At 40.9% G+C, this 25000-nt stretch overlaps 1 protein-coding gene across 1 annotated transcript; it reads left to right on the top strand.

Moving 5' to 3' along the window:
- The first annotated feature begins 6955 nt into the window (after positions 1-6955).
- Positions 6956-10556, top strand: LOC137810472 (protein PXR1-like). The gene is made up of 2 exons (XM_068611739.1): positions 6956-7297; positions 7894-10556. The coding sequence occupies exon 2, from the start codon at positions 9283-9285 to the stop codon at positions 10384-10386; it is 1104 nt and encodes a 367-aa protein (XP_068467840.1). The 5' UTR covers positions 6956-7297; positions 7894-9282; the 3' UTR covers positions 10387-10556.
- The last annotated feature ends 14444 nt before the right edge of the window (positions 10557-25000 follow it).

Raw genomic sequence — 25000 nt, 5'->3', positions numbered from 1 at the left:
GGAAGAGCCTCTTGATGAAGGTCTATGATGATGATGCTCTCCATGAATAGAATGTGAGGACCTAGCTTGCTTCATTTCAAGATTGTGCAATCTTTCCTCCAACCGTCTAATAGCTTCATCTTTTTGTGCAAGGGCTCGCTTGGCCTCCTTTAATTCACCAAGGACAGAAGCTTTGCTAGGAGAATGCTGGTTGTAACACTCATCACTATAATATGAAGCCATTTGGAAAAGAAAACAGCAAACAACAAAACAGCAAACAAAGTTAAGAAAACAAAGTTAGCCAAAATAATTTGGAACCAAACTGCCGAAGTGAAGTGTCACTTAAATCAATCCAAAGAAAGAATACTCCCTTTACCAAGCTGATCTTGAGGCCTTGAGTAACCTCAAATGAAATATATCAAAGCAAGAGCACACAATCTTCAAAGCACTTCACCACAAAACCAATGAATAATGAAAGACAAGCAAGAAAAGGTATAAGCAATAAAAGGCTATAACAAAAGGAATACTAGATGCATGACAAACTCAAAGAGTAATGAATAAAATACAAGCAAGAAAATAAGGTACTCAATGAAAAAGAAGGCACACAAAAGATACCTAAAGAAAAGCACTAGATTAGATGAAGAAAACAAAAACAGAGCTACTGGAAAATATTTTTATGCAAACTGTGCTTGATGTTCACTGATTTAACTGGAACGATATAAAGGAACTGGATTATGAAATTTTAACCACAGAAAGTTCAAGATCTTAGCTCAACAATGGCACTGGAATTAGTCAAAAACATTAAGCCAATTAATTGAGATAAATTTTTCAAAATCACTGCCAGATTACTGTATTTTTTCGGTAGAATTGTACACTTTTTGTTTTTGATTTATCATTTTTTTTGTACTTTGAATTTTTGAGTACTTATTTTTTCTACTCTTTTATAACACTTTTAAGAACACAAATCCAAAATTTCAGAAATTTCCAGTGAGTAAATCAATTGCAATAAATCGAAACAGTAAGCACGTTTTTAGAAAAATAGAGGAATCCTAACAGAAATGAAAAACAAAATTAAGAACTAGCAAAGACATAATGGAAAATGATGTATAGGAACTTGTATAGGTCTAAATTACAAGTATGAACTCAATACTAAAATAGAAAATGCACAAAGGATCAAGAATTAAACTCAGAAACTGTATTACACCAAAGCAAGAAACAAAAAATTCAATAAAAGTACTACAAGAAGTGATGACAATCTTGGAAAAACATGACTATGACAAAACTTGTATGGATTCAAAAAGGAAAATACACAAACATATTGTTCCTGCCGGTTGACCTAGTGCAAGAGCGTTGCCTCGTCAAGATCTTCCTCACCAGCCTTCACGCCACGTGCCCTTCTCGTCCACACCACAAAAGCCTCTCTCAGAACCTGCAGAACACACGGTGGCTCCTCTACGGCCGGTGGCGCTCCGACGCTCAAGTCAGTGACACGAACACCCAAAACTCAGAGAAAAATATACTCTGTAGAACCGTACTAAAGTGCACACAACCCTAGCAATGAGTCGTAATGAAAAACGTACCTCTGCAAATTCTGTTAAGTTTACCTTTATAGCTAGGTTTTTTCTATCTCCAGGCCGTTATGCTTTTGGACGCGTGGCTCGCATCCAACCCTGCACGTGTCGCCATCTGGGCTGGGATAGCAGGTAGCATTCAGGCCTACACGTGTCATCATCTGAGCTAGGGTAATTCGAGCGCCATCTCCATACTGCATCCAACCCTACACGTGTCATCCTCTGGACTGGGATAGCAGGTAGCATCCTGCCCTACACGTGTCGTCATCTGGGTTGGGGTAACTTGAACATTATTTCTGCTAAGTCTCTTATTCAAGGAGTAATCTAGAACGTAATACGCTCTGGAACACCAACTGACAAGGCGAGTATCGGATGCAACAAAGTGCACCGTCTCTGTGACATCGCTTGTCGCTAGCGGCACCTTCCTCATTGCTACGCCAAGCATGTTCTAGCTGAGGGAACCTTGCCACCAGCAAATGTCCACTTTGGGAATCCTGTTGCTGATGGGCAAGTTGTCCCCTTTAACCCACATGACCTTCACGCCCTATGCTGGCGCAACAACCACCTTACCGAAACTATACGCTTGAACTTACTCTTCTGAGCCTCCAGCGGCTTCAACTAAGTTCACTGGGAGATCCGGCGATGTGCTCCTCGCGGCGACGTCAGACCACCTGATCACCCGTTATTTAACACGTCGATGACACACAAACCTGGCGACAACCGACTATGTTCACTATAGAACGCCGGTTCCATGAATCGGCGACCATGCCCACTCCTGGACCATTCGTCTCTCACTTCACGTGTTCTGCTGAGCACGCCCCACACGGTCACGTGCCAAACACGTCATCACCTCCGATGTCCTGGTCGGTACACATATGATAGGAAAAATTAAGAAAACAACAATAAAACTCAAAATAAGCCTAAAAACATAAATGTAAACAACAAGAATTATAGATCTCTTGAATTAAAAGTGCAACACAACTCAAAATTAAACTAGAACAAACCTAAACTCTAGATACCACATGATATGAATCCACTAGCAAAGAAGAGATGATTCTTTGACATTCTATGGAATCAACTTGAGTTGGAGATAGCTTAGGCACTTTTAGTAGAATTGGATCAATGTTCTATGTTTCAAGAAATCACCAAAACTTGCACCAAACACCAAACTCATATGGAAGATCCATCTTGATCTGGTCGATCATCGGTAGTCGGTGACGTCAGCAACAGATAGCCACGTGGACCGTTCCGAGTGGGACATGTGGGCCAGGGAAGCAGATGTGTCCTTGAGAAAGTCACCCAGGGAGTGATCGGTGGTCAGGGGGTGATCGGTGGTCATAGAGGATGCGCGATCAGCGCCTAGGTAAGCGCCATGATGCAGAAGGCGTGGCGCTATAATGCACCGATCGGTCGTCTGGGGTGAGCGATGGTCATCGGGTCTTCGTGTTACGCACAGTTAAGCTGGAGACGAAGGATGATTCCCAGCGAGAGCGTTGTATACGAGCCTTGTGTGGCAGAGTATCAGTGAAAGGAGAAGTTATGCGCTTTGCAGTGTCGTGCATGAGGGTGGTCTAAGAGAGCTAGTAGCCAGTCGGTGATTGGTGCTCTCCTAGCCCATGACGCGCATAGTGCAAAGTAAAGAGGATCGTTCACACAGTAGGTGATGCCTAGTACGTGCGCTTAGCCAAGCCACACTTGATACTCACGCTGAGGTTGCACGAGACACCTAGTGAAAGAAACGCGCTTAGTTACTTCATACACGAATAACTTAGGCGCGCAACAGAGTATATAAAGGCATTCCGCGCTCATGCAGAAGGAGGTAAGATTCATTCTTGCGAGTTACTAGTTTACACAGAGAGAGAGAGAATCACAGAGTGCACACGAGTCTCGTTGAGATTCTTAGTTCTTAGTTTTTTGGTGGTTTTGCAAGGCTGACTTGAGCGTCGGAGTGCAATCGGCCGCTAGAGGCGCCGTTTGTTGTGTTTCGCAGGTTTGCTTGGAGTTCTGTGGAGTGCTTGGAGTGTTCTTGCGAAAGGCAGAGTTTGACGTGGCGAATCCTTCGACGTTTGAATCACCTGCGAGATCATTTGGCGCCCACCGTGGGGCCCTTGTGAATTTGTGATCCCATCTACCCTTTGCTGTCAGTTTTCGTTTGTTCTTGAGATTATTTGCTGAGAAAATGAGGAAGACAAGGCAAACTTCACCCGCGCCATCAGCTGAAGAAGGAGTTGTGACAATGGCGCAAGTCCTGGAAATGATGCGAGTGCTACAAGATGATGTGGCAGCGTCAAGAATGGAACAAGAAAGGATGCAGGCGGACTTGGCTGCATCACAGGGCAGGAATGAGGAGTTGGACAGAGTAAATGAAGAGTTGCGCAAGGCGCTGCAAGCGCAAAAGGAACGCAACGGAGGAAAGGGTGGCACCGCCACCGTCTCCCCCCAGGACTTTTCCCATGCCTTTCTCATCTGAGATTATGAGTGCAGTGGTGCCACCAGGCTTGGTGGGGGTGAAAGCCTCGTTTACAGGGGTGGAGGATCCAGAGACGAATCTGACAGCGTTTCACACTCTGATGATGCTCTCTGGGTGCTCAGATGTAGTGTATTGCAAGCTATTCATGAGCACCCTGAGCGGGATTGCTTTGGAGTGGTTCGTGAGCCTACCAGATGGCCACATCACTTCGTTTCAGCAGTTTTCCAAGTTGTTCATGGAGCAGTATATCGTGAACAGGGCACCACCAATGGTGTCGTATGATTTGTTTGACGTGCGACAAAACCAACGTGAGTCCCTCAGGGATTACCTTAGTCATTTTGGAGCTCAGGTAGTGAGGCTGCCCAGCAAGGATGAAGATATGCTGGTGCATGCGTTCAAGAAAGGGGTTCTGCCGGGCCCTTTCAGCGAATCTTTGATCAGAAATCACCCCAGCACCTTCGCAGAGATTAGGCGTCGTGCTGTGGCGACATTGATGGAAACCGTCCAGCCTCAAAACTTTTGGCCAAGAAGATAGACGAAGATCGAGTTTTAATGAAGAGTTTGTAAAGTCTTTTTCTTCTTCTTAGCCTTGTAAAAATTGTATAGAGTAGTTAGGAAGTTTTGGGCCTTGTATTTTGGGTCAAAGTAGAGAAAGATGTAAATAGAAAACAAAGTAATGTGTAAAATAGTAAAAGAGGGGTGCAAATAGAAATGTAGGCAAGGAAGACATGAGTCTCCACATGTCTTCTCCTTAATGGAGAGGATTTGCACCAATAAGGTGGTGACACTTGTCACACTCTCATTTGAGAGTTTTTGAGAGACTTTATCCTATAAATAGGAGTCTCTTATACATGTATTTCTTTAACTTTGAATTAGTAATGAAATGCTGCCTAATTTTGGCCATTCTACTTATTCTTAAGTTCTCCCTAGGTTAGTCTCCTTCAAGACTTAGCCTAGACTCTTTCCTAGTGAGTTGGCCTCACCTTTCACTCTCACAAATTCCTACTCCACTTCAATCCATGGAAACTCCTCTTGAGTTTTTTTAATGCTTCCGCTCATCATATCTCCTTCATCATTCATCCAAAGAAGAAATTACAAAGATCATTACTAGAAGAAGATCGTTTTTCCATCATTTGGTATTCAGAGCTATGGTTGTAAGATCTTCTTCTATTTTTTTCTAAATTCCGTGTTGTTCATAATGTTCTTGATTGTCTTGAATGTTTACCGATTGATTTTGTGTTTTTTGTCTTTTTGTTCGGTTGAAATTAATTGTTCTTACTTGAACCTTCATATATGTGCTTTTAGGTGTTCTTGTGTTCATGTTCATGTGTGCTTTTGAATATTTTGAGTTTTCTTCAAATTTGTTCGGTGAAATTTTCATATAATTGAGTCATTTTGATTTTTAATCATATATGTTTTGTCTAGAGTCATGTTTAGTCAAAATTTGTCATAAACTCCATTAGTTGAACTTTTTGAAGTTTTTTTTCAAATATCTTCATAGATTAGAGCTCTTGAGTGCTTTTGATTTTCATTTTTGAGTTCATAAATTGCTACTAGATCATTAGCAATTTTCTTTAAAGTTAGATTTCCATTATCATCTTCTCCAAAATTCATTTTCGAAAATTCTTGAAAATTTTCCGAAAGTTTTTCGTGGTTCAAAAAGCGATTCCAGTGCTGTGCATGTTAATCTGAACCTGTTTGAGATCTCATTGGATATTTGGTGCGGACAGTGAATCCAGAGGTACGAATAGCATATCTGGTGCGATTTGTGTTGATTGTTCTTCATCTTCTGCTTCATTTTTCTTCTTCGGCTTCATTTTGAATCGGTGTGCGAAGATTGATCGAAGAATAGTAACGGTGCCAATCGGAGGTTAGTGATTTCCGATGACCTAAATCAGAATCGCGCGTGGAGGTATTGGAAACGAAAGAATAGCAAACGGCAGTGGCGTTTTCCAGAGAAACCGGTGAACGGAGAAGACGATTGGAGAAATCTGTTTGAATCACGATCGAGTTGGTTTGGTGAATCGAAAATCGAAGAATTAAAACAGTGAAGAATGAATTTATTCATGTAAGTTCTTCTTCCGCTTCACTTCCGATTCCGAAGATTTGTGATCCTGCCTGTTGACCAAAACGTTGGAACTTGCCTCGTCAAACTTGGATCGACGTGCGCACCGCTTCAACCTCCGTCCTTCGTCACGATCCACCTCAAGAACCTGCAAAAGAACAGAGCGGCACCGCTGCGGCCGATCGCACTCCAACGCCCAAGTCAGTGACTGAACCACCAAATACTTCAAGAGCAAACACTCAAGAACTCTCAAGGAACCGTGCAATGTTCTCTCTCACAGTATGCTCAAGAACTCGCAAGCGTAAAGAATACAATCTGAACGTGTGTACCTCGAAAGTTCGTTGGGAAACCCTTTTATACCTGGTCACTTTCTCTCTCCTGGCAGTTACGCAGCTGGACACGTGGCTCGCATCCAGTCGTACACGTGTCATCATATGGAGCCTCCTTGACTTGGGCGCTGCTTCTGACTCTCTTCTGGCTAAGTTACTTATGCATGGTACTGCCCAGTGCATAGCTAACTTGGGAGCGCGATCCCTACTAGAATTGGCGAGTTAGGGTGCCTTCGTACACCTTCCCTGTGGTCTCGCCGGCCGCCTTCATGATCTGCACCACCTTCATCTTCGGCGATGTGCTTGCTCTGGCGATCTCCAATCCCTTGGTCGCCTGAGTTTACATCTGGCGACTTCATCTTTAACCCGGTGATCGCCGGTTCTAGTATGCTGGAGATCGGAGCACGCCAACTACATAACTGGCGACTACACAAGCCCCCCGACTTCCTTTCCTTCTGCCAATCTGGCGTCTTGTCAACACGCCTATACTGTAGCTTGATGCCACGTCATCACTTCCGACTACCAGGGCGGTACAATTTGTGATTCTGCTTTTGCGGTCATCTGGTTCTTCATTTCTTTTTGGAGCGATTTTGGAAATCTACGATTGGAATCGGTTTCTGTACTGGATTGTTAAAGCATTGAAGCAATTTGTTTTATTCGTCGTTTTGTCCTGAGCAATTTGAACACTATTAAGTTCTTTTCGGTACAAATCGAGAATCGTGATTGAGACGTTGAACGAACGGATTTGTGTTGGATTAATCAAAGAACTGGTGCGGCGTTCTCTAGTGACTAGAGTAGAGGAACGAAGAAACTGCATTATATGATTGTGCACACAGCTTCGTCTTCTCAAACGCGGAAGTGAAATTGAAGTGATTTTGAGAAGGTTAGTCATTCAATTGATTAAGGTGAAGCAATTTCTAGAGAGTTATTCCAATTCATAATTTAGCGTTTCTGGAAAATACTTTGTAATTGTTGAGTCAGTTTGATACATTAAAGTGTGCGCGCCAACTGTTTGTTTAAAATATAAAACACTGAAATTGGCATTGGAGTGTGATTGAATTGCAAGAACTGTATTGGTAAATACTTGTTATTGATTTGTGCTAACTGGAATTGAATTCGCAACTTCCGTATTTGATTCAGAGGTGATTTTTGTGATTAAGTTGCAATTCAAACAAAACAGTTCAGTTCTTTATTGTTGGTGCAATTTTGCCTACTTCAGTGCAGAATTTATGCATAAGATTGGTTGCATTCACTGGTTAATTGGAAATTGAATTCCTCGTGGTTAGTAGAAATTATAGTTTCTGACTTTGGTGCCATGTAGTTGCTGTCTTGGTGCTGAATTTTCTGGTTTAGCTTGTGAAATTGGAAAAGTGAAGCTGTTGGTGAATTTTGAAATTGTAATTGACAAGCGTAGGTCCTTCATACTAGCTGTTCTGATTCAGATTTGATTGCTTGAAATTGTTGATCATTTTGGTGCAGATTTTAATTAAATAAAAAAAAGTATGTCTACATTTGAATTCAATTTGTGAATTACAAATTGATTGAAGCTAATGCAGTGAATTGTGGGGTCCGTAAATTTGAAGAATTTGATGAGAAATGGTGTGCCGAAGGTGCAGGTGAATCATGTACTAGCAAGGTGTGCAATTAATTGAAGAAATTAAAGTAGAATCAGTGAAAGCAAATTGGAAATTGTTGAATTGGTGAAAGCGTGATTGTGGGTGCTTTTAACTAACAAAAATTAGTTATGTGTTGAGTAATTAGAAGTGTGTATTGGCAGCTACTGGAATTTGCAATCACACGGTGGGACCCATTCTTTAAAGTTAAATGCAATTTGTTGAATAATGAGGGAGCGTAAATTTTGGTGAGAAATTTGGCAACTAGAGTTCCTTAGTGCGGGACTCGCTAGAATTGAGTTCTTTGGACCAAGCTACATTGGGCAACAACATTTTGGATTTCATGGTCTACTCAGAATTTTCATCATTCTTTGTTTTTCTTTTTGTAATCCAATTCTAGTGCCAATCTTTAGGTGCTTCTTTTGAGTGCCTATTTTCTTGAAAACCTTTAATTTTTTGCTTGTCTTGATTTTATGGATAATCTTTGTGTTTGTCATCTCTAATCTCTTTTGAGTTTCACTCTTCAAATTGAGCTTTTATTGCTTTTATTATTGACCTCTTGAAGTGGAATATACCTTGAATTTGTTCCTTGTGAGAATTGAGCTAACTTCTAGGTAGCATCCTAAGAGAAGGCAAATGACTTTGCAAGGGGTACTCACCTTTGGAGGACAAACAAGTAAAGGCTTGGAGAGAAACACTTGTGAGATAAGAGAAGAAAACTTTGAAGATTATTTTTTTTTTTTAAATTTTGTGTGATTTCAATTGTTTTGTAATTTGGCCATTATCTTTACTTTAGGTGTCTTGGAAGAGCCTTTGGTGTTCTTCCATCTCCTACAAGTTTTCTTTAATTTTCTTATTAGATACACGCTTTAGACGGTGAGTGTGTCTTGAAGGTTCACAAGTGCCAACAAGCCTCACCATTAGGAGTCGTCTAGTTTAAATTTTTGCAATTTAAATTCTTAGTTTTTAAAAAAAACTTTCTTTTAGTTTCTTTCTTTAGAAAACTCTTTGTTTGTGTTGAAGAAGTTTTCATTGGAAGGAGATTTGTGAAGTGCATTGGGATAAGTTCTGGCTAGGAAGGACTTGGTACTTAAGAGTGTCCATTGTGACCCACCTCTCTTTCTTGGGAATTTACCTTGTGTGCTAAACTCACTTTCCTTCTTGTGAAAAATCTTTTAAATACAAAGCTTAATATGTCTATGTATACTTATCATCATAGTAGAAGAAAGATTTATAACCCTAAAAAAAAGAAGGGATGTGTTTTAAGCCTGGAAGTTTATATTATTCTACCGAGCCTGAAATATACATTCCTTACTTTGATGGAAATAAAAATGTTGAAGCATGTTTAGAATGGGAAACGAAAGTTGATCAAATCTTTGAAAAACATCAATTGGATGAATTTAGCAGATTTTCCATGGCTACCCTAAGTTTTCAAGAATATGCTAGGTCTTGGTGGACAAAAAGGGAAACTGATGTTATAAATGGCAGAAAATCAAAAGTACTTAATTGGGATGAATTGAAGATGTGTATGAGAAGAAAGTTTGTTCCACCTTCATATGTGAAAAAGAAAAAGCTTAGAGAAGAAATGAAAGAGCTTGTAGAAAAAGGAAGAAATTTTATATACAGAGAAAAAGAGTATGCTAGAAGAGAAAAAGAGTTTAGAGAAAAATTCCAAGCTCTTGTGAGAAAGAAAGAAGTGAAGGAGAAAAGGGAAAGAGTGGAGAAAGAAAGGAAAAATAGAGAAGAGAAAGAAAAGAGAGAAAAAGTGATGATAGAAAAGGAAAATACAAAAAACTCTTTTTCTCGAGTTGAATCAGATATCGATAACATTTTATCTTCTCTAGAAAACCCTTGTGAGGATGTGCTTGAAGAAAAATCTATGTTTGGAGCTGAACCAAATATAGATATAAATATTTCCTCCACAGAAAATACAGAAGAATGTTTGATTGAAAAGGAAGAAGAAGAGGAAACCCACAAAGAAGAAGAGTCTTTTATGACACCCCCTGAAAGCATGGTTGAGAAAGAATCCTTAAATGGGGATTGCAATACTTTGAACTCTTCTTTTCAATTATATAATGCTCATTCTTCTTCACAAAAATATCAAAAACAACACTTTGTGATGTTGTTGCCTAGCTTGGGCAATAAACAACACAAAGTAAACAAAAATATTTTTGAAATGAGCCTTATGTTTTTCTTTAAAAAGAATTTTAAAGAAGAGGGGACTTATTTTTGTTTAGTTTTCTTTTCTTTTAATTTTCTTTTAAAAAGGAAATTTATCTCATGTTTGTTTGATGTTTATTGCACATTGACATTTGACCCAGGAGGAAAACATCAAATAAACAGAGGTTGCTGTCATTGAGCATTATTCAGATCTGAGGACAGATCCTTTTCAAGAGGGAGGGGATGATGGAAACCGTCCAGCCTCAAAACTTTTGGCCAAGATGATAGATGAAGATCGAGTTTTAATGAAGAGTTTGTAAAGTCTTTTTCTTCTTCTTAGCCTTGTAAAAATTGTATAGAGTAGTTAGGAAGTTTTGGGCCTTGTATTTTGGATCAAAGTAGAGAAAGATGTAAATAGAAAACAAAGTAATGTGTAAAATAGTAAAAGAGGGGTGCAAATAAAAATGTAGGCAAGGAAGACATGAGTCTCCACATGTCTTCTTCTCCTTAATGGAGAGAATTTGCACCAATAAGGTGGTGACACTTGTCACACTCTCATTTGAGAGTTTTTGAGAGACTTTATCCTATAAATAGGAGTTTCTTATACATGTATTTCTTTAACTTTGAATTAGTAATGAAATACTGCCTAATTTTGGCCATTCTACTTGTTCTTAAGTTCTCCCTAGGTTAGTCTCCTTCAAGACTTAGCCTAGACTCTTTTGTAGTGAGTTGGCCTCACCTCTCACTCTCACAAATTCCTACTCCACTTCAATCCATGGATACTCCTCTTGAGTTTCTTTAATGCTTCCGCTCATCATATCTCCTTCATCATTCATCCAAAGAAGAAATTACAAAGATCATTACTAGAAGAAGATCGTTTTTCCATTAGACATCGTGGCAGAAACAGAGGTTTCTGAGAAGAGGGGAAGCGCGCCCCCGACCAAGTTGCACGGAGGACCGAGCAGGTCTCAGCAGCCGATGAGGGTGCATGAGGCCAAAGAAGGAAAGAAGGATCAGGGGAAGCCTCGCCCTTACGAGCCTATGAAGGACCAGGGCAGGGGGCGCTTGGGGGAGAGCAACGCGCCCCCTAGGTTTGACTTTGTGGTGGAATTGGCGGAGCTGATCGCCATTCAAGCCATAGCGGCAAGGTTACGAGCACCAGAGAAGACTGACAAGGTGCTCGGAAGGAAGAAGAATGTGTGGTGTGAGTTTCACCAGGCTTATGTGATGGAGGAGGGCCCAAGCTCACCACACGATGAAAGCCAAGCCTCCAAGACTAGACGGTCTAGCCTATAATGAGGAGCGTCTAGACTCAAAAAGGAGCGTCTAGCCCATGAAGAGGAGCGTCTAGGCCATGATGAGGAGCGGCTACATAAGGAGCGTCTAGGCCATGATGAGGATTCCTTCTAGACCGTCTAGCTTCACATACACATGGGTAAAAGGTACGGTTTTGGGAAGAGAAGACCTTTGTAATTGTTACATAAAGGCCCATTAGGGGTGCTTAGTAATTAGAGTAGTGTAGAAAGCATATTTGTGTGAACATTCTAGAAAGACCATGGAGGGGGGGGTGAGCATAAAAACTAGACACACCCCTCCCCATGTGCTCATTTGTGCACCCATGTGCCATGTGCACCCATGTGCTTCACATTTACATTTCATTTGGCTAGCATTAGGGTTGCATTATGGTCCTCCTTAGCCTATAAAAGGAGGAGCCTACACCTTGTATTTTCAAGTTTAATTGAGTAAGGTTATGCTGCCAATTTTGTGCACAAGCTTTACTTCTCCTAGAAATCTAGGCTCTAAACTTCAATCCTTTCACCTTTTTCCCTTGAGCTGGCCGAACCACTCAAACACCATACTCATCATGCACCTACAAGGCCAACACAACTCTTAGGAGGGTTTTGATCATCTCACCCATTGCTTCCGCACCTTATTTTCTACTTTGATTCAAGAAGAACACATGAAAATGCCATCATTTGGTATCATGAGCTTTTGGTTCTTCAAGATGAGTGGCTTGGTCTTTTAAATTTTCAGTTCTTCTTTATTTCATATTGTCATTTAAATTCCATACTTGTCTTGCTGTTTTTTACTTTTTAAATTGTTCTTGGTGTGCTTATGGAAGATCCAACCAAAGCACAATTGTTCAATTGATCTTGAACAAATTCTGTGCAGCTTGTGATAGGATTCCTTACACCATTGAGTGGCTGTTTTTCTTTTAGGAATTTGAGTCCTTATTGCTTTCTTAATTTTGCTTCATTTTATGCTTTGAGTCTTTATTTTCTGAATCTATAAATGTTGTGTCAAGTCATGTGAATCCATATTTGTCAACAATTCTTAGTAGTCCTATTATTGGCTTGATTGTTTCTTGCTTTTGGGTCTCTTTAAATTGTTTGAATCTGTTGTTCTTTGATCCTATGGTGCCTTTTTATTTTTAGTTTGAGTTCATAATTGTGTCTTAGTTCTTACACAATTTCCGTTCTTACAATTCCATTGTGTTAAATTTTGGTTATCTTGCTGTTTTTTCCAGTTTTCCAGGATTCCCCTGTTTACACCTTCTCTGTTTTGGCTGTTTTAACCCAGAAAAATATTTCCACCCATAGGAAAATTCTGATTTTCTGGAAAATGCAAGTTTAAAGTGTTATAGAAAAGACAAAAAAAGAATGAGGTCAAAAGAAGCAACAGAAAAAAAATGATAAATCTTACAAAATCAGAGTGCAAATCTTGAGCGCTCCAGCTGGCCTAACCGAACACCAATTTTGCAAAATTTATTAAAAAAAGATGGTGCATCCGTTTTGAGTGAATCCAAAGCCAGATTTTAGATAAGATCCTGAATATCTTGCATAAAAAATTTCAGAGCCAAATTCCAAAAATACAGATCAGCATAAATCGGGGAACAAACACGTTTTCTGGCCCACAACATTTTCCAGTGGTGCTGTTTTTTTATTTGGTCATCTAATCTAGTGCTTTTCTTTAGGAATTCTTTTTGTGTGCCAACTTTTATTGAGTACCTTTAATTGTTTGCTTTAATTTCTTGACTCTCTTTCTAGTTGTCACAATCTAAATCCTTTTGGTGGTACTGTTTTATTCAATTAAATTTGTTTCTTGCTTTTGTTCTTTGACCTCTAATTTGGGTGCTGGAATTTAATTCTTCTTTGGTGCTTATGTGAATGGGAACTTGATTTGGTTAAGGTTTAGCCCTTTGCTAGGTGCTGGAAATTGGAGGATTAAAGGCCATCATTCTAAGGAGAAGACAAGGTCAAAGCCGAAACAAACATTCTTGAAATAAACACTACAAACACTTGGAAGATCAACAATCAAAGACAACAAGGGAGTGCACTAATCAAAAGAGGATCAACAAAGGGAGTTCTCTTATTTCCTTTGCAACTTGGTTTATTGTTAATTAACTTGTTAATTACGTTTTAGACGGTGAGTGTGTCTTCAAGGGCTCAAAGTGTCCAAGAAGCCTCACCTAGGGCCGAATAGTATAGCATTCTTGTTTAGTAATTGTTACTTGTTTGTAATTGTTTTTCTATTGCTTTAGTAGTGACGTTTGCATGGTTAGTTTTGATTAAATTTGAACCGTCTAGCTTTGTTGATTAGTTAGCATGCATTGTTTTCTTGCATTAAAATCTGATTTCTCAACTTAATTGTGTTTCAAGTGGTTTACTAAGAGAAAGCTTTGTGTGAAGACATTGAGGGATAGTTTTTGGCTAAGGCAAAGGCTTGGTATTTAAGTAGTCCACTGTGACTCACCTCCCTTACCTGGAAGACTACCTTCTTTGACTTCCCTAAATTTTTCTTAAGGTAAAATACTTCTACACACAAAGCTTTAGTCATGTCTTCTCACTCCTCTAAATCTCTTAAAAGTGAGGTGAAATCCTTGAAATCTCTTTTGAAAAAACTTACTAAGGATATTCAATCAATTTCATCTAAACAATTGGAGAATGAGATCAAAACTAATGAATTGACTAAAGCAAAGAATGAGAAGTCTCAATTTTCAAAAAAATTACATTCTCATGCATCTAGCTCTAAACATCATGATTATCTTGGGGAAGAAAGTCTTAGGAAAAATGAATATCATCAACAATTCCCTAGGAGAGCTAGGAAAGAGAGACAAGAAAACCTAACCAAGCATATCTCTCACACTCAAGCTAGAGAAATTCCATGTTTAGAATACCTTGGCAATGATCAATTAGCATCTCAATGTTTCAATGAAAGATCTATGATCTTAAGGGACAAAGATGAGAATAGTAGCCAAGAAAAAGAAGCTAGTGAGAGTGAAGAAAATGTAAAAATAGAAAAGCAAGAGAAAACCCTTGGGAAACAAAAGGCGTGGGAGAAGAGTGTTCCTTCCCACAAGGTCATTCAACAAGAAGGAAAAGTTGAAAATACATTTGAAAATATACCTCTTGTTGAACAACCTAGCCTTACCTTTTGTAAAGGAACACTTGCAAGTCTAGAAAAAAAAGAAGAATCCTTAAAAAAGGGTTGCATAGATAAAAATATAGTAGATTATTTTACATACATGCCAAGATATCACCAAGTGAAGGTCAAGTCATCTATAGGCATCTACAAAGACAATTTTTTATGTGAAGTAGTGCCTAAAGAAACTTGTCATGTCTTATGGAGACAACCTTTGCAACGAATTGAAATTTCCATGAACAAAGGTTGTATCAACGAGACTACCTTCACACATAAAAGAGAAATTCTTCATGAAGGAGAACTCATGGGTCAAATTAGAGTTGATAAAACTCTAGAGCTTTTAAAAGGAAAATTATTGTCACCCATGAGAAAAGATGTTCAAAGACATTACCCTAGATACATTCCGTGTTTTAAAAATACATCTAAGGCGATGTCTCATGAACTCTATACTCCTTCACCTTTTGCAAATGATCCTTGGGAAGACATAAACCTAAATTTCATATTAGAGCTTCCTAGGACAACAAAAGGTCTTGATTCTTTCTTCATGGAAGTGGATAAACTCTTCTTAAGAAAAGTGACAAGCCTCCATGATTTATTTTCAAAAATAAGGGATAGAGCTCCAAAATTTGAAAACATAGCTCTCCCTTCTATGCTTCACGAAATCATGAAGGACACCCACAATTCTTGGGATAAGAATCCTTTTCCTTTTATGCATGCATACAATGGAGTAGTCCACAAGATTACTCATATCTCTCCATTTGAAGTTGTATGTGAACATAGTCCTCTTGTCTTTTTAAAGTTGTCACCATTTCCTAAAGGGATTATGCCTAAGGAAAAAGTAACTACTTTTGGAAATTTTAGAAAACATAAGAGGATTAGAAGGCACCTACAGCCATCAAAAGGGAAGCATTGTAAGAAGTTGACCAAAACAAGAGAAAAACAAAGATGGCAACTTCACACAATTAATTGTTCTCCAAATACTCACTCTAACTCCTTTGCTTTGTTTCAAGATTCTCATAGGTTGATATTTGATCCAGGAGGACACACCTTGACGAAGCAAGAGGCTGCTATCCAAGATCAAGTTAGCAAATCTGAGGATAGATCTTTTCCCGAAGGAGGAGATGATGGACACCATCCAGCCACAACAAGCCCCCTCAAAAGCAAAAGCTTTGGATTTGAGGACAAATCCTTTTCAAGAGGGAGGGGATGATGGAGGAGGGCCCAAGCTCACCACACGATGAAAGCCAAGCCTCCAAGACTAGACGGTCTAGCCTATAATGAGGAGCGTCTAGACTCAAAAAGGAGCGTCTAGCCCATGAAGAGGAGCGTCTAGGCCATGATGAGGAGCGGCTACATAAGGAGCGTCTAGGCCATGATGAGGATTCCTTCTAGACCGTCTAGCTTCACATACACATGGGTAAAAGCTACGGTTTTGGGAAGAGAAGACCTTTGTAATTGTTACATAAAGGCCCATTAGGGGTGCTTAGTAATTAGAGTAGTGTAGAAAGCATATTTGTGTGAACATTCTAGAAAGACCATGGAGGGGGGGTGAGCATAAAAACTAGACACACCCCTCCCCATGTGCTCATTTGTGCACCCATGTGCCATGTGCACCCATGTGCTTCACATTTACATTTCATTTGGCTAGCATTAGGGTTGCATTATGGTCCTCCTTAGCCTATAAAAGGAGGAGCCTACACCTTGTATTTTCAAGTTTAATTGAGTAAGGTTATGCTGCCAATTTTGTGCACAAGCTTTACTTCTCCTAGAAATCTAGGCTCTAAACTTCAATCCTTTCACCTTTTTCCCTTGAGCTGGCCAAACCACTCAAACACCATACTCATCATGCACCTACAAGGCCAACACAACTCTTAGGAGGGTCTTGATCATCTCACCCATTGCTTCCGCACCTTATTTTCTACTTTGATTCAAGAAGAACACATGAAAATGCCATCATTATGGCCACTCACTCCACACCTGTTTGGCGTTGGGACACCAACTCGCGGAGTTGGTAAAAAGTGGCTTTCTGAGCGATTACTTGCGAGAGACGCAAGGTGATCACTTTCTAGAAGGATTCTCCACATGGTCATGTGCTCCATGTGATGTAAATTTGCATTTCATTTTGATTAGCATTAGGGTTGCATTATGGTCCTCCTTAGCCTATAAAAGGAGGAGCCTACACCTTGTATTTTCAAGATTGAATAGAGTATTGTTATGCTGCCAATTTAGTGCCATACATTACTCCTTGCCTAGCTTCTAGGTTTTAATCTTCATTTCACCACCTTCAAAGGGGTTGGCCGAACCTCCCCATTTCCACACTCTTCATGCACCTGCAAGGTCACCACACCTCTTAGGACGACCTTGTTCACCTCCTCGATTAAGCTTCTGCACCATCTTCCACAAACATCCAAGAAGAGCTCATAGGAAATCCATCACAAAATCAAGCCAAAACACCAAAATCATAGAACTTGGCTTTGCACCAACCATGCCAAGATCAATTCCTTTTGCTCCCAAACTTCTCCCACATCACTTTGGAGGCATTTGTAAGGATTGAGTCCAACCAGTTTTCCAAAACCATGATTTTCGTTTTTCACCCACCACACTACCAAGTCACAAAATCAAGCCCAAACAACAAAATCATGGAACTTGGCTTTGCACCAACCATGCCAAGATCAATTCCTTTTGCTCCCCAAATTCTCCCACATCACTTTGGAGGCATTTTTGAGGATTGAGTCCAGCCTGTTTTGCAAAACCATGATTTTTATTTTTCACCCAACACAACACCAAGTCACAAAATCAAGCCAAAACACCAAAATCATGGAACTTGGCTTTACACAAACCATGCCTAGATCGATTACTTTTGCTCCCACACATCACCTTGGAGGCATTTGTAAGGATTGAGTCCAAACAGTTTTCCAAAACCATGATTTTCGTTTTTCACCCAACATACCACCAAGTCACAAAATCAAGCCAAAACACCAAAATCATTGAACTTGGCTATGCACCAACCATGCCAAGATCAATTCCTTTTGCTCTCAAACTTTTCCCACATAACTTTGGAGGAATTTGTGAGGATTGAGTACAGCCAGTTTTCCAAAACCATGATTTTCGTTTTTCACCCCACACACCACCAAGTGACAAAATCAAGCCAAAACACCAAAATATAACTTGGTTATGCACCAACCATGCAAATATCAATTCCTTTTGCTCCTAAACTTCTCCCACATCACTTTTGGAGGCATTTGTGAGGATTGAGTCCAGCCAGTTTTGCAAAACCATGATTTTCGTTTTCACCCAACACACCACCAAGTTACAAAATCAAGCCAAAACACCAAAATCATGGAACTTGTCTTTCCACCAACCTTGCCAAGATCAATTCCTTTTGCTCCCAAACTTCTCCCACGTCACTTTAGAGGCATTTGTGAGGATTGAGTCCATCCAGTTTTCCAAAACCATGATTTTCGTTTTTTACCCACCACACCACCAAGTCACAAAATCAAGCCAAAACACCAAAATCATTGAACTTGGCTATGCACCAACCAAGCCAAGATCAATCCCTTTTGCTCCCAAACTTCTCCCAACTCACTTTGGAGGCATTTGTGAGGATTGAGCCCAACCAGTTTTGCAAAACCATGATTTTCGTTTCACCCAACACACCACCAAATTACAAAATCAAGCCAAAACACCAAAATCATGGAACTTGTCTTTCCACCAACCTTGCCAAGATCAATTCCTTTTGGTCCCAAACTTCTCCCACATCACTTTGGAGGCATTTGTGAGGATTGAGTCCATCCAGTTTTCCAAATCCATGATTTTCGTTTTTCACCCACCACACCACCAAGTCAGAAAATCAAGCCAAAACACCAAAATCATTGAACTTGGCTATGTACCGTCCCGTATCAGGGCGTTGACTAAGTCAAGGTCAAAGTCAACGACTAGAGAGTCAAAGTCAACTCAAGGTGTCGCCCAGATGTAGAGACGCCAAGAGGAAGCGTCGCCAAGGCAGGACAAGGCGTCGCCAAGGCAAGGCGTCGCCTGGGTGGAGGCGTCGCCAAGGCAAGGCGTCGCCTGAGTAGAGGCGTCGCCCAACCAGGGCGTCGCCAGATCAAACAGTGTAAAAGCAAGGTAACCGCGGTGTGGTTCCCCGATACCCATGGGTAGAAAAGACCATGGAGGGAGCGACGTCGTGGGAAAGCCTCAGGACCCAATATCTCGGGAAAATGATAAAGAGAAGGAAAAGGTGGCTTCAAGGCCATAGTGATAGTACCAGTGAAGGGCAGCCTGACTCGTGAAGTACCCCTGCCGCCCCAGAGACGCCTTCGGGACAGATACAACCCAAGAGGAAGGTCACGCCCAGGATAACCGGGTGCAGGGTGCGAGAGGAAGGCAGATACGCTCTCAGAGTAAGTGGCTAGATACTTGGGGGCATGAGTTGGCACCCAAAAAGCCACCCCTAGCGCAGTAGCACTCCCAGGCAGCAGGACCCACACGTAGAAATGTCCCCAGATGGGCAGAAACGCCCCCAGATGGGGTCATGGCGTCGTGAGGCCCTCCACGTGTACGACAGCCATGCCAGAATGGAAACACCCTCTAGTCAGGTGCCAGGTAATTAAAGATATTCAATACAGTTTCCCTTTCGGGCATTCTGGTACTATTAGAGCTCCCAAGCGTTTCAAACGTCTTAAATGCGCTACGTTTCGTAATTAAGCGCTTTAAAGAGTGCGTTACGTTAGGGAGTAAAAGCGCTTTAAGGCGCTTTAAATGCTGGGCTGTTTAAATAGCGCTGAGAATGTCGGAAAAAGGGTTGGAACCTTTGGCAAACTTACGAGAAACGCTTTGGTTGCTTGCCCGTGCTTTAAGGTTACGTACAAGTGACTAGAGAATATTTTTGCCAAAAGGAGACAACACACACACAGATACACAGTTCTTTTACCACCTTCAGAGTGCCACACGCGGTGCTCAGATACGTGGGTGGACAGTTTTTTTTGGTGTTTCTTGCTGGCTGACTTGAGCGTCGGAGTGCAAACGGCCGCTAGGGCGCCTCTTTGTCCTCTTTTTTGCAGGAATTCACAGGCAATCAGTGGGAAGGAGTCCTTAGCTGACGGTTGAGGTCGCGCACGAAGACGTCCCGGTCAACCGGACGGAACAGGCTATGCACCAACCATGACAAGATCAATTCCTTTTGCTCCCATACTTCTCCCAACTAACTTTGGAGGCATTTGTGAGGATTGAGTCCAACCAGTTTTGCAAAACCATGATTTTCGTTTTTCACCCAACACACCACCAAGTTACAAAATCAAGCCAAAACACCAAAATCATGGAACTTGTCTTTGCACCGAACATCACAAGATCAAGTCACTTTGGAGGCATTTGTGAGGATTGAGTCCAGCCAGTTTTGCAAAACCACGGTTTTCGTTTTTCACCCCACACACCACCAAGTCACAAAATCAAGCCAAAACGCAAAAAATCAAGGAACTTGGCTATGCACCAACCATGCCAAGATCAATTCCTTTTGCTCCCAAACATCTCCCACATCACTTTGGAGGCATTTGTGAGGATTGAGTCCAGCCAGTTTTCGAAAACAATGATTTTCGTTTTTCACCCAACATACCTCCAAGTCACAAAATCAAGCCAAAACTCCAAAATCATGGAACTTGGCTATGCACCAAACATGCCAAGATCAATTCCTTTTGCTCCCAAACTTCTCCCACATCACTATGGAGGTATTTGTGAGGATTGAGTCCAGCCAATTTTTCAAAACCATGATTTTCGTTTTTCACCCAACACACCACCAAGTTACAAAATCAAGCCAAAACACCAAAATCATGGAAGTTGTCATTGCACCAAACATGACAAGATCAATTCCTTTTGCTCCCAAACTTCTCCCACATCACTTTGGAGGCATTTGTGAGGATTGAGTCCAGCCAGTTTTGCAAAGCCATGGTTTTCGTTTTTCACCCCACACACCACCAAGTCACAAAATCAAGCCAAAACGCAAAAGTCAAGGAACTTGGCTATGCACCAACCATGTCAAGATCAATTCCTTTTGCTCCAAAACATCTCCCACATCACTTTGGAGCCATTTGTGAGGATTGAGGCCAGCCAGTTTTCCAAAACCATGATTTTCGTTTTTCACCCAACACACCACCAAGTTACAAAATCAAGCCAAAACACCAAAATCATGGAAGTTGTCATTGCACCAAACATGACAAGATCAATTCCTTTTTCTCCCAATCTTCTCCCACATCACTTTGGAGGCATTTGTGAGGATTGAGTCCAGCCAGTTTTGCAAAACCACGGTTTTCGTTTTTCACCCCACACACCACCAAGTCACAAAATCAAGCCAAAACGCAAAAAATCAAGGAACTTGGCTATGCACCAACCATGCCAAGATCAATTCCTTTTGCTCCCAAACATCTCCCACATCACTTTGGAGGCATTTGTGAGGATTGAGTCCAGCCAGTTTTCGAAAACAATGATTTTCGTTTTTCACCCAACATACCTCCAAGTCACAAAATCAAGCCAAAACTCCAAAATCATGGAACTTGGCTATGCACCAAACATGCCAAGATCAATTCCTTTTGCTCCCAAACTTCTCCCACATCACTATGGAGGTATTTGTGAGGATTGAGTCCAGCCAATTTTTCAAAACCATGATTTTCGTTTTTCACCCAACACACCACCAAGTTACAAAATCAAGCCAAAACACCAAAATCATGGAAGTTGTCATTGCACCAAACATGACAAGATCAATTCCTTTTGCTCCCAAACTTCTCCCACATCACTTTGGAGGCATTTGTGAGGATTGAGTCCAGCCAGTTTTGCAAAGCCATGGTTTTCGTTTTTCACCCCACACACCACCAAGTCACAAAATCAAGCCAAAACGCAAAAGTCAAGGAACTTGGCTATGCACCAACCATGTCAAGATCAATTCCTTTTGCTCCAAAACATCTCCCACATCACTTTGGAGCCATTTGTGAGGATTGAGGCCAGCCAGTTTTCCAAAACCATGATTTTCGTTTTTCACCCAACACACCACCAAGTTACAAAATCAAGCCAAAACACCAAAATCATGGAAGTTGTCATTGCACCAAACATGACAAGATCAATTCCTTTTTCTCCCAATCTTCTCCCACATCACTTTGGAGGCATTTGTGAGGATTGAGTCCAGCCAGTTTTGCAAAACCACGGTTTTCGTTTTTCACCCCACACACCACCAAGTCACAAAATCAAGCCAAAACGCAAAAAATCAAGGAACTTGGCTATGCACCAACCATGCCAAGATCAATTCCTTTTGCTCCCAAACATCTCCCACATCACTTTGGAGGCATTTGTGAGGATTGAGTCCAGCCAGTTTTCGAAAACAATGATTTTCGTTTTTCACCCAACATACCTCCAAGTCACAAAATCAAGCCAAAACTCCAAAATCATGGAACTTGGCTATGCACCAAACATGCCAAGATCAATTCCTTTTGCTCCCAAACTTCTCCCACATCACTATGGAGGTATTTGTGAGGATTGAGTCCAGCCAATTTTTCAAAACCATGATTTTCGTTTTTCACCCAACACACCACCAAGTTACAAAATCAAGCCAAAACACCAAAATCATGGAAGTTGTCATTGCACCAAACATGACAAGATCAATTCCTTTTGCTCCCAAACTTCTCCCACATCACTTTGGAGGCATTTGTGAGGATTGAGTCCAGCCAGTTTTGCAAAGCCATGGTTTTCGTTTTTCACCCCACACACCACCAAGTCACAAAATCAAGCCAAAACGCAAAAGTCAAGGAACTTGGCTATGCACCAACCATGTCAAGATCAATTCCTTTTGCTCCAAAACATCTCCCACATCACTTTGGAGCCATTTGTGAGGATTGAGGCCAGCCAGTTTTCCAAAACCATGATTTTCGTTTTTCACCCAACACACCACCAAGTTACAAAATCAAGCCAAAACACCAAAATCATGGAAGTTGTCATTGCACCAAACATGACAAGATCAATTCCTTTTTCTCCCAATCTTCTCCCACATCACTTTGGAGGCATTTGTGAGGATTGAGTCCAGCCAGTTTTGCAAAACCACGGTTTTCGTTTTTCACCCCACACACCACCAAGTCACAAAATCAAGCCAAAACGCAAAAAATCAAGGAACTTGGCTATGCACCAACCATGCCAAGATCAATTCCTTTTGCTCCCAAACATCTCCCACATCACTTTGGAGGCATTTGTGAGGATTGAGTCCAGCCAGTTTTCGAAAACAATGATTTTCGTTTTTCACCCAACATACCTCCAAGTCACAAAATCAAGCCAAAACTCCAAAATCATGGAACTTGGCTATGCACCAAACATGCCAAGATCAATTCCTTTTGCTCCCAAACTTCTCCCACATCACTATGGAGGTATTTGTGAGGATTGAGTCCAGCCAATTTTTCAAAACCATGATTTTCGTTTTTCACCCAACACACCACCAAGTTACAAAATCAAGCCAAAACACCAAAATCATGGAAGTTGTCATTGCACCAAACATGACAAGATCAATTCCTTTTGCTCCCAAACTTCTCCCACATCACTTTGGAGGCATTTGTGAGGATTGAGTCCAGCCAGTTTTGCAAAGCCATGGTTTTCGTTTTTCACCCCACACACCACCAAGTCACAAAATCAAGCCAAAACGCAAAAGTCAAGGAACTTGGCTATGCACCAACCATGTCAAGATCAATTCCTTTTGCTCCAAAACATCTCCCACATCACTTTGGAGCCATTTGTGAGGATTGAGGCCAGCCAGTTTTCCAAAACCATGATTTTCTTTTTTCACCCAACACAACAGCAAGCCACAAAATCAAGCCAAAATCATGGAACTTGGCTTTGCACCAACCACGACAAGATCAATTCCTTTTTCTCCCAATCTTCTCCCACATCACTTTGGAGGCATTTGTGAGGATTGAGTCAAGCCAGTTTTCCAAAACCATGATTTTCGTTTTTCACCCAACACACCACTAAGTCATAAAATCAAGCCAAAACACCAAAACCATGGAACTTGGCTATGCACAAACCATGCCAAGATCAATTCGTTTTGCTCTCAAACTTTTCCCACATCACTTTGGAGGCATTTGTGAGGATTGAGTTATCCAGTTTTGCAAAAGCATGATTTTCGTGTTTCACCCAACACAACACCAAGTTTTAAAATCAAGCCAAAACACCAAAATCATGGAACTTGACTTTGCATCAACCATGCCAAGATCAATTCCTTTTGCTCCCAAACTTCGCCCACATCACTTTGGAGGCATTTGTGAGAATTGAGTTCAGCCAGTTTTGCAAAACCATGATTTTCGTTTTTCACCCCACACACCACCAAGTCAGAAAATCAAGCCTAAACACCAAAATCATGGAACTTGGCTATGCACCCACCATGCCAAGATCAAATCCTTTTGCTCCCAAAGTTCTCCCACATCACTTTAGAGGCATTTGTGAGGATTGAGTTATCCAGTTTTGCAAAAGCATGATTTTCGTTTTTCACCCAACACAACACCAAGTTTCAAAATCAAGCCAAAACACCAAAATCATGGAACTTGGCTTTACACCAACCATGCCTAGATCAATTCCTTTTGCTCCCAAACATCTCGCACATCACTTTGGAGGTATTTGTGAGGATTGAGTCCAGACAGTTTTCCAAAACCATATTTTTCATTTTTCACCCAACACACCACCAAGTCACCAAATCAACCCAAAACACCAAAATCATGGAACTTGGCTATGCACCAACCATGCCAAGATCAATTCCTTTTGCTCTCAAACTTTTCCCACATGACTTTGGAGGCATTTGTGAGGATTTAGTCAGCCAATTTTCCAAAACCATGATTTTCGTTTTTCACCCAACACACCACCAAGTCACAAAATCAAACCAAAACACCAAAATCATGAAACTTGGCTTTGCACCAACCATGCCAAGATTAATTCTTTTTGCTCCCAAACTTCTCCCACATCAGTTTGGAGGCATTTGTGAGGATTGAGTCCAGCCAATTTTTCAAAACCATGATTTTCGTTTTTCACCCAACACACCACCAAGTCACAAAATCAAGCCAACACACCACCAAGTCACAAAATCAAGCCAACACACCAAAACCATGGAACTTGGCTTTGTACCAACCATGCCAAGATCAATTATTTTTGCTCCCAAACTTCTCCCACATAATTTTTGAGGAATTTGTGAGGATTGAGTCCAGCCAGTTTTCCAAAACAACGATTTTCGTTTTGCACCCAACACACCACCAAGTCACAAAACCAAGCCAAAACACCAAAATCTTGGAACTTCGCTTTGCACCAACCATGCTAAGATCAATTCCTTTTGCTCCCAAAATTCTACCACATCACTTTGGAGGCATTTGTGAGGATTGAGT

The sequence above is a fragment of the Phaseolus vulgaris genome, chromosome 2, assembly GCF_000499845.2.
Source record: "Phaseolus vulgaris cultivar G19833 chromosome 2, P. vulgaris v2.0, whole genome shotgun sequence".
Lineage (NCBI taxonomy): Eukaryota > Viridiplantae > Streptophyta > Magnoliopsida > Fabales > Fabaceae > Phaseolus > Phaseolus vulgaris.
The sequence above is the reverse complement of the archived record's forward strand: the minus strand, read 5'-3'. Positions and strand labels throughout refer to the sequence as shown.

Bases quoted from the DNA above. Each gene is read 5' to 3' on its own strand.
- LOC137810472 (XM_068611739.1), top strand. From the start codon at position 9,283: ATGTGTTTTAAGCCTGGAAGTTTATATTATTCTACCGAGCCTGAAATA.